We start from the raw sequence: 9,915 nt of genomic DNA on the forward strand, positions 1-9,915 counted from the left end.
AGGACACTGCCAAGCAGGGAGCAGCATGGCGCCGGTGAAGAACTGTGCAAACTCCGCGCGAACAACGCTCGACTAGCGAAAGAGCTTGAGCAGACTCGGAGTCGCAAAAGCGAACAAACGCGGCTGCGACTCCCCCTGGGAGGCACCCCAGGCCCAGCCGGGCTTAGAGGAGGTGCTGAAGAGCGCCCTGGAGCCGTAAGCCTCACCCTTAAAAGGAGGCTACGATCACAACAGCGGAAGGCCAAGTACTCGGAGGTCTTAGCTAAGGCTAAGGCCTACATCAAGCTCAGTGACTTTGGCCTGGAGACGGTTAGGATCCGGACAAATATCACCGGATCCAAACTAATGGAAGTGAGGGGGAAACCCCAGAAGAGACCGCAGACCGCCTAGCCTCCGAGCTTACTTTTAGCTATCGGGGACTGGGCGGATGTCGCCCGCCCGTCCAAACTGGTCAACCTCAGGGTCACCGGCCTGGATGAGACGGTGACCCGTGAGGAGAAGATGGCGACGGCTGGGGACTGCTCCCCCAGCGCGGTGAAAGTGGGCCTCATCAGGCACAACTTCTGGGGTGGCGGCTCTCCATTATAAAGTGCCCCGCTGCGGCTGCCAAGGCAATCGTCAAAATAGGGAAGGTGGCCATAGGATGGAGAATGGCCACCATCACCGCGGTGAGGCCCGGCCATTACGCCCTATGCCAAACAGAGGCTACACAATAGCCCTGGGTGATGGACGTTGGGGAGTCAATCACCTTTGACTGAGGGCTGCCTCCCCCAGAGAGGGAGCTGCCTCGGCAGTTGACGCAGACGGGGTCGCGGACAAGAGCGAAAGCGTACCCGTGGTCCCGTCCCGATGCGTTGGAGGAACAGAGGAGTTTAGTGGGTATGCTTCCCATCCAGAAGAGAATCCCACATAACTACCGGAGTATGCATAGAGCGTTCCCCTCTGAAAAAAAAACGGCTAAAAAGGTCTACTAGAGAGAGGACGATATCTTCAATATTATACTACTCAGTCAAAAGACTAGAAGGGGAAAATGACATGTGTCATTTACTTACTTGTCGTTTTAGTTGAATAAACGCTAATTAATTGGGTATTGTCTAAAATGGGAAATTCTTGTATTTCTTAAAAGCAAGTCCGGGCACACATCTATGGTTTAAATTGTAACCATCAACTATCTTCATCTCCTCATCTGTCAATTGGAAATCGAATATGTTCAAGTTCTCTTCGATTCTCGATTTCGTAAACGACTTTGGCAATACCGGAATACCGCGTTGTACCTAAAACAAGTAAAGCTTACTAATATTATGAATGCAATAGTTAAGATGAGTGGATGGATATTTGGCATTAAATGTAGAACATAGTCTGGAAGACCACATAAACAACATATCAAGTTTTTTTTAATTCCGCTCGAACGGAGTCTTGGGCTACAGCTAGTAACTTAATAATTCATCTGCTTTTGTAATAACCGTTGTTTAAAATTATTTATTTCAGAACTACTTCTGTGTTACTACTAACAGAGCATAAAATTATTTGATAATTGACCTTATAGTTATAAGTAATAACCTAAAAGTTGAATTGATGATTATCTCTGTGTGAACTACAAAAATTGATAAATGGCTCTAGAAACAATAGTTTAGGCCTTGCAATGGCTAAATTTGAAGCAATAGTATTAAAACAATTAATTAGAAATACCATGAATTAGCTAAAATATTATAAGATTATTAAAAATAACATTAAAAATATACTAACCAAATAACGCAATCCGATCTGAGCACGACTCTTGTTATATTTTTCCGCAATTTCACCCAACTTTGGATCAGTTTTGATAACATCAACACCTTTAAACTCCGGTCGGGCCTCAGAAATAAGACCAAGTGGTGTATAAGCTACTGGAATAATAGACATCTTTTTGCAGTAATCTACCAAATTGTGCGCTGTGAAGGTCGGATTTATCTAAAAGTAATAAAACACAAAATGTTAGTATGACTGCAGTGAGCATGTTGTTGTCTCTATTTGTTCTAAGATAATAAAAGAGAGGAAAACATGTGTCAATGTAACTGTGGTGGAAACCCACAGCTTCTCATAAAAATCTTTTTGAATAACAACTTTCTGGCTCTGTGTGATCATAAAACATATAAAAATTTAAAATAAATAAAAAACAACTCCAGTCACCTTAATGAATCTTACTAATATTATAATTGCGAATGTTTAGATGGATGGATGTTTGTTCGAAGGTATCTCCGGAATGGCTGAACAGATCTTGCTGAAATTTGGCATAGATGTAGAAAATAGTTTGAAAGAAAACTTAGGCTACTTATTAACTTTTTTTTTAATTCCGCGCGGATGTAGTTGCGGGTGACAGCTAGTCAAATAATAAATTAATTACTTAAACTATAATAAATACATGTAAAGTTCACCTCAAACTGGTTGACAGCAGGTTTAATCTTAACCGTTTCAAGTAATTTACTCAACTGCTGTTCATTAAAATTTGACACACCAATAGTCCGGGCCAGACCAAGCTCTACAATCTGTTCCATACCTCTCCATGTCTCCGAATGATCTATATTTTCATCTTCACCCTTGTTCTATTTATGAAATAAAAAAATAATGCTATAAATATTATCCCAACAGTCCTAAGTAGTTTTTTTTAAGAAACAAAGATTTATTGCCAATCCAAAATATTTATGAATGTGTTTCAGAATACCAACATACTGGTGAATTATATTTCACAGCTAGAATTAATTCCAATAAGATTAGTAAAGTAAAATAATTTTATGTCATGTGTTACAGATACATACATTAACAGACACTGGCCAATGAATTAAATACAAGTCTACATATTTCAGTTTAAGTCTTTCCAGAGATTCCTTAAGAGCTGGTACCACATCTTTTTCTGCATGACTATCATTCCATAGCTGAAAACAGATGTATTTAAATATATACAAACAATTTAATGATACAAGTATGTAGTTCAATAAACAAAATTATATCAACAAACCTTAGTTGTTACAAAAAGATCCTCCCTTTTAACAACACCTTGTTTTATTTTATTATTAATAGCTTCACCAACTTCTTCTTCATTGTTATAAATAGATGCTGTATCAATATGCCTGTATCCAGCATCCAGAGCACACTCTACTGCCTGCCGGAACTGTCCTGGATCCGCTTTACGCTAAGAAAAATTAATACTATTATGACTTGGAAATAATTCCATCATTAGGTCAGGAAGATGGGCTGATAATGAGATTTCTACCTTTATATTATATAACACAAATAACGCCCATATCCCAGAGGGATAGGCAGAGACTATGGATTAATATCAAAGTACATATTCATTCATTATTACTGTTTACCCCTTTCTTCAAATATCTTACCGCATATGTTCCAAGTCCAACTACAGGCATTTCATAACCACTGTTAAGTCTAACAGTAGGAATTGTAGGCACCATTTTGCAAATTTTATTATACCAAAAAGACTTTAGTTTACTAAAAAAATATATCGTTCTACCCACAGGTTTCGAAAAAACTAGCATCCGCTTTATTACAGTACAACGTATTTTTAACAAATATTTGGGAAAATACTCCAAACAAAGTTATGGTTAGCAAGATACGATTAAAATTCCAAAAATTTAACTTTGATATCTATTATCAGAAAGTTCTAACGGTTTCAGTTTACTTAATACTAAAAAGAGATACTAAAAACCTTGATTGACCTTGCAATAAACTTTTATCAAAACTTTAATTCGGTTGAAGGTGACAGAACAGAAGTTGAATAGTTTGATAGATTATCTGACATTGACTTTTGTTTGACAATCTGTCATCTCCCTGTGGGATTAAACATAGTGCTGCTATTATTTAGAGTAGTTTTGAAATGAATAAAAAAATACAAGACATGCTTTGTTCAAAACAGTTTATTATGAAAAATATCAAACTTAGAAACATTTAGTTCATTTTGACGCTGTACAATTAACAATATTATCATTATTTTGGATATCATATACAATAGTTATTGCGTTAAATTACTAAATCTAAGTTTTCTTAAAATACTGTGACAATTTTCAATGTTACCAGTACAAATCTCCAAATACATTTGCAACGGCAACACACGTGGCGAGTTTATCTGTAACAATATCTTCCTAGCTGTTATTAGATCCCCTCTTAATATGTGACAAACAGCTGCTTTTGCCCATACAGAAACAGCAATCAAATCTCGCATTTGGTACGGAAGGACTGACACAAGCTCATGTATCATTGGGGGGTGCAAATGTTCTACAGCTTCTGTTATTTTGTCCAAGTTTATTAGTGCTTCAGCTGCATATATATGGGCCCAGGCTTTGTGACTGTTTGATACATCTGGTTGACTTAATAATTCATTGGCTGTAATTGAAGCTGACTGTGGATCTTGCAAGTTTAAGTACACATAGCTTTGAAGAACAAGTATCGAGTTCTTTAATTCACAACACTGTTTCCAATTTATCGGTGGACCTGGTGGTGCTTGAAATAATGGTGCTGTTATATCTGATGGTACTTCTTGATTGGGGAGTAGTGATATTGCATTCTTTAAACATAGGGCGGCAAATTCCAAAGAAAGTGATGGTATTGCAAAGGATTCTCCAGATGTTGAATATTTTTCTGGCTTTTCTTTTGCCAATAGGATTCTTGTATGCGGTCCGCTACCCAGTTTTTTCACTGTAAATTGTTGTGCTTCTTCATTGCAACATTTTTTGACACAACACTCAGCTAATCTTAACCAAATCCTAGGATTATTGGGATAATGACGTGCAGCTTCCACCAAACATTCAAATGCACCTTCTGCATTATTAGCTGCAAGCAATGCCAGCCCCAAATTATAGACATATATAGGTCTGTCTTTGCAATCAATTAACCTCTCCCTGTCCTCACTTTCCATTGCTTTGAAATGCTCTTTCACAGCATGTTGAAAATATTTTGCTGCCAAAAATGGTTTTTTAATTGACAGGTAAATAACACCAAGATTATTGTTAATAGCTGCCCAAATGTCTTCACCTTGAGTTTTAACGTCATAATTAAACTTAAGTGACTTATAAAGTCCTAGTGTATTTGCTGACTCTTTTAAATCTCCATTTAAATATTGTTGCTGGGCTATAATGAAAATATTCTCAATACAATCTGGTTTCAGTTTTATTTTTTGACCTACAAACACTTGTGCTCTGCTTATAAGCCTTTCAAATAATGGTACAATTTCATTGTTAGATTTTACTGGTTCTCCATATGTTTTGGCAACTTCCAATGTTTTGTCATATGTGCGTCTACATAAAGTAGCCTCCATAAGTAAAAGCACAATTTGTTGATACAATTTAATATCTTTGATGTTTTTCGTCATCAACAGTTTTTCTAAGACAACGGTGCACTGGTAATAATGTCGTGAATGATAAAGAAGTACTGCATAATTATACAGAGTAAAAGGTAAGTTTAACTCCTTCATTTCCACATCTGGAAAAGTTAAGTCAATTAAAAGAGACATCGTACATTTAAACTTCTCAATATCCTTTAAATCGGATCCATAAAATTCCACTACGGCTTTGTTTTGCTGCACTCTTTTAATGAGACTTGTATTCGTGACGAGACCTTCTAATTCGTTTAAATGTTGAAAAGCGGACATGTAGTCCTTTTTCAAAAAACTCTCATAGGCTAACATAGCCGGTTCTTCACGATCTCTTAATGCCATAACTTAATTTAATAACTCAGGCCAAATCTTAAAACAATAATCAAAACAAAATTTCTTGCAAAATTTGACCTGTCCGTATGGTTCAGTCAAATTCAAATGTCAAATTGACAAACAAACATTGACAGTTAACTGATTGACAGAATGGCGAAATCCCTAGCGAAAACCATACACTATGGTACAGTGTGTAGCAAATTAGAAATTTTTTCCCAAGTTTAACAAAGCAAGGATTTTAGAATAAAAATGAAACCGATGGAAAATTTCTGACAATTTAAAACGAATTGGAAATGCTTGGATGTTTGGGTAGGATTATAATAATTGTACTTTTCTAGTAGCACTAAAATCCATAAATACTTATCTATGTTTTAACCTTCAAGTATCAAAATTTGTATGAATTTTCATTTAATTCAAATTTCTTTAAAATCGGTACTTCTTTGCTATAACAAGTACAAATTTAGGTACATATTTTATTATTTATAACTCTAATTTGACACTAAAATTATTACTTCAATAAACTGACCAACAAAAGTTGTATTTTGATATTAAGTTACTTTACATTTTGTTTACAATTTATTCACCAAAAATTCCCATGTTCAAAACCAAGATAAAAACGCTACGAAAATTAGTTTTATTTTTAGCGGCTATTGTCGCATTATATTTTTTCATTACTTTAATTATATTAAGTAATAACTCGAAGCAAGTTTCTAACCACAAGAATAGTACGGGCCATACAAGTGTAAATTGGTGCAAGGAATTGCATTGGCGGACGCCGCCCCTGCCCTTCGCAATAGCACTAGCGTCTTATCCTGGCAGTGGGAACACTTGGCTTAGGTATCTTTTGCAACAAGTCACTGGTAAGTTCTATGTATTAGACTGAACCAGTAGAAGAGTTATTTTGTTTGTACATTGCTCAACATTGCTTTTTATCTTAAATTATGCATACAAAGTTTTTTTTTAAACTTGCAGGAATTGTTACGGGTTCGGTATCCTTGGATTATAGTCTACGTAAACAAGGATTTCCCGCTGAAAATATATCTGATGGCTCAGTACTTGTTGTTAAAACTCATAAATACCCACCTAAAAATGTTAATAAATTCGAATCAGCTATTTTATTAATCAGGAATCCAAGAGACGCTATATTGGTATACTTTTTTGCAATCTATTTAAATTTCTGTAAGACTCGTTATAAACTTCGTGTAGATTTTTTCGTAATTAAATTACGAACTCAACTTTCTAACAGTTTACTTAGGAATATTGTGAAAAGTTAGATAATATTTGTTTTTTTATGTGAATTAGAGCAAGTTTACTCAGCGCGAGGATCCGGGCGGAAATGTGCGCGGTACAAGATCAAAATTAAATGTATAATTTTTCACAAAACCGCGCATCGTCACCACTTGGATCTTGCTTGCTGATTCCGATGCTTATATACAAGAAGTTCACTTATAATTTTTACTTCAGGCAGAATTTAATAGAATCAATAGCGGGCACACAGGCATTGCTCCGAAATCAGCTTTCGATATGAAGGTACGGGCTCCAAGGAGAAAAGGTAAGGTAAAAGATTAGTGTGATTTGGACATGTTATGCGGAGGGATGATGATGATATAAGCAAAAAAGTAATGAGATTGAATGTGGATGGCTACAAGGGTAGAGGAAGACCTAAATTGAACGATGCCAACTTTATTAAGTTTGTAGTTAGTTTTTCTGTTCTTTCTTTCTCTTTACTGCTGGCGCAGCAACCGATGATAGGGAAGGCTGCCTATCCTGCATCATCTCTTGTCAATCGTCAACTTGGAGATCTTGCAAGTCCACGTCGTGTCTCCAATGGTATCAAACTAACAATATTATTGTACTGTTAGTTTTCAGATCTGTAGTAGAACCTTAGTTGACCTACACTGCAAACCATAAATTCCAGTTTTTAAATCTATATTCCGGAGACATACAAATTTACTAAATTTAAATTGAGGAGTATTTGATACCAAACAATTTTATATTTTATTTTCGTAAAATAAAAAGACAGCAATTATTTGAACCATAGGTATATAGAAGTATAAAGGAAACGATAGATATGAAATCATGTGTCTTTTTTATCTATCCTGAGATCATATTTTATTTTATTTTTATGTAAATATCTTTATATATATAATTCTTGTGTGAGTGTGTATGTCACTGAACTTCTCTCAAACGACTGGACCGATTTTGATGAAATTTTTTGTGTGTGTTCAAGGGGATCTGGGAATGGTTTAGATTCACAATTTTGTCCGCTGGACAATGTTTGTTTAATTAATTTTTAATTTATTAGTAGTTGTTGATATTGGAATGTTTTACATTGGATCCGACAGACGGCGCTACCATCAATAATTCAAATTAAAGACGTGTAGACAGGACAACGTCTGTCGGGTCCGCTAGTATATTGTATTATTAGTTACTTTAATTTCAGTTTGGGTTCCTTTTGTTTCATTACAATTGAGAAAATGGGAAATTTTTCATAATCTGTGGCTAACAAAATTCCCTGGACCGGTGTACATAGTTTTTTATGAGGCGTTATTGAGTGATACTAGAAATACACTTCAAGGAATACTGATTTTTTTAAATATCACTGTTACTGAGGTGAGAGGTTCTAAGGTCTATTTTAGAGTCATTTTTATTTTTCTTTTCATTAAAGTTTAATAAAACCTGAATTATAATACATCTTGAGATTATTGTACGTATAATTTGGACATAACCGTTAAGGCATTGGCTTCATATTCAGACATTTACATAAACTCACATAGGTATTTGTAAGATTTTTTTTAATTTATTCAATTTTCCGCTACTAGGATGACATGAATTGCGCGCTATCGAATAAAGATGGCCTGTACAAACGCAACAAGAAATATAAAGACTTCGATCCATTTACCGGTGATATGTACAGACAGATAAATATGGTGAAAACAAGGGTATATACTAAAATCATTGATTCAACAAAATGATCGATACAAATATAGCTTTGAAGGTGAAACTCACGGAAAACCAAACGCTATTGTAAGAAATAATGCGAAGTAAGAAATTAAAAAAGAAAATTGCTCTTTAATGTTTAGACGTCAATATATATTCCACTTCATTTTATGTTTTTATTTTAATGTTTTTTATATTATATATTTTGTATAGCATGGATTCTTTCCTTATGATTTTTATTGCTTACAATTTAAAATTTAATTTACAAAGAACAGTGGAGTTTTGACAAGTGTGTAATAAATGTCTAGGTCATTACTTGGAAATTACAGTTTATGCTTCATACGGCATCAATCCTCACTACCATGCAGTGGCCTTCGCCAAAATGGTGAAAGTCAAATAGGCACAGACTACCAATGTTTGCAACCTGTCCATGTAAAGAAGTCCGTGCTTATGGCAGCTGCACTGATTAATGTTACCATTGTCATAATTTCGAAATTCCGTAAAAATGTCACGCATGATATTAAGATATGTAGGTTAATGTGTTAATGTGTTTGGATTTATTTATTTAAACAGTAATAAGTTACTACGAGAACAAAGGTAATACGTTGCAGATCAATTGCTTGGAATTGCAGCATTGACGTCTTTAGGAAGAAATTAGGAATTTTTTTGATCGCTGGCAACCCTTAAAACTTCTGTCAATGTCAAACGACTGCCATAAGAATGTGGGATATCTATGACCTAACGTCTATAGTATACTTATTATACTCTTTGCCTAACGTTATCAGTTCAGTTACCTTCAAAATTATTGTCAAATTACATTTTTTCAAAAATTATATACATTTTTGCTCTCGAAACTGAATTTGTAAATAAATTATTATATCAATTAACTGACCAACATACAAAAATATCATAAACGTGATATTTTTTGTCAACTTAAATTTGTTTTAAATAATCCATATTTCTCCAATGTCTTTGTTCAGGAGCATGTTTCAAATGTTGCAAAAAGTTGTTTCATTTATGCTCGTTGGTGTTACATTGTTTTATTTTTGTATTACTTTAATTGTGATAATAAATAATGCAAAGCGAGCTTTTAACGACGATAGTATGGATTATTCAAGTGACATTGGTGTAAGGGATTGCATAGGCGGACGCCGCCCCTGCCATTCGCAATAGCTCTTGCATCGTATCCTGGTAGTGGGAACACTTGGCTTAGGTATCTTTTGCAGCGAGTCACTGGTAAGTTCCATGTTTTTAATAGACTAAATAGAAGTGTCATATTT

The 9,915-nt window shown here is 35.1% G+C and overlaps 3 protein-coding genes across 3 annotated transcripts; 1 reads left to right on the forward strand and 2 right to left on the reverse strand.

The window, feature by feature from the left end:
• Positions 1 to 895: 895 nt before the first annotated feature.
• LOC106117935 (aldo-keto reductase AKR2E4) lies at positions 896 to 3,704 on the reverse strand. The gene is made up of 6 exons (XM_013312460.1): positions 3,372 to 3,704; positions 2,996 to 3,169; positions 2,796 to 2,912; positions 2,415 to 2,582; positions 1,747 to 1,950; positions 896 to 1,274 (listed from the first exon to the last, which is right to left on the reverse strand). The coding sequence occupies exons 1-6, from the start codon at positions 3,528 to 3,530 to the stop codon at positions 1,095 to 1,097; spliced, it is 1,002 nt and encodes a 333-aa protein (XP_013167914.1). The 5' UTR covers positions 3,531 to 3,704; the 3' UTR covers positions 896 to 1,094.
• Positions 3,705 to 3,892: 188 nt separating this feature from the next.
• LOC106117977 (CCR4-NOT transcription complex subunit 10) lies at positions 3,893 to 5,800 on the reverse strand. The gene has a single exon (XM_013312522.1). It carries the CDS (start codon positions 5,702 to 5,704, stop codon positions 4,004 to 4,006), a length of 1,701 nt encoding a protein of 566 aa, XP_013167976.1. The 5' UTR covers positions 5,705 to 5,800; the 3' UTR covers positions 3,893 to 4,003.
• A 285-nt stretch (positions 5,801 to 6,085) lies between these two features.
• Positions 6,086 to 8,801, forward strand: LOC106117978 (WSCD family member AGAP003962-like). Its single transcript, XM_013312523.1, has 5 exons — positions 6,086 to 6,555; positions 6,668 to 6,843; positions 7,160 to 7,247; positions 8,139 to 8,308; positions 8,518 to 8,801. Exons 1-5 carry the CDS (start codon positions 6,291 to 6,293, stop codon positions 8,668 to 8,670), a joined length of 852 nt encoding a protein of 283 aa, XP_013167977.1. The 5' UTR covers positions 6,086 to 6,290; the 3' UTR covers positions 8,671 to 8,801.
• Positions 8,802 to 9,915: the final 1,114 nt, after the last annotated feature.

The sequence above is a fragment of the Papilio xuthus genome, unplaced genomic scaffold (genome assembly GCF_000836235.2).
Source record: "Papilio xuthus unplaced genomic scaffold, Pxut_1.1 DF827679.1, whole genome shotgun sequence".
NCBI classification, from domain to species: domain Eukaryota; kingdom Metazoa; phylum Arthropoda; class Insecta; order Lepidoptera; family Papilionidae; genus Papilio; species Papilio xuthus.

Bases quoted from the DNA above. Each gene is read 5' to 3' on its own strand.
- LOC106117935 (XM_013312460.1), bottom strand. From the start codon at position 3,530: ATGCTAGTTTTTTCGAAACCTGTGGGTAGAACGATATATTTTTTTAGT. The intron at 1,951-2,414 runs GTGAACTTTACA...TATTACTTTTAG, and splicing joins CTGCTGTCAACCAGTTTGAG to ATAAATCCGACCTTCACAGC. The intron at 1,275-1,746 runs GTTAGTATATTT...TACTTGTTTTAG, and splicing joins AGATCGGATTGCGTTATTTG to GTACAACGCGGTATTCCGGT.
- LOC106117977 (XM_013312522.1), bottom strand. From the start codon at position 5,704: ATGGCATTAAGAGATCGTGAAGAACCGGCTATGTTAGCCTATGAGAGT.
- LOC106117978 (XM_013312523.1), top strand. From the start codon at position 6,291: ATGTTCAAAACCAAGATAAAAACGCTACGAAAATTAGTTTTATTTTTA. The intron at 6,844-7,159 runs GTATACTTTTTT...TTTTTACTTCAG, and splicing joins ATCCAAGAGACGCTATATTG to GCAGAATTTAATAGAATCAA. The intron at 7,248-8,138 runs GTAAGGTAAAAG...CTTTAATTTCAG, and splicing joins ACGGGCTCCAAGGAGAAAAG to TTTGGGTTCCTTTTGTTTCA.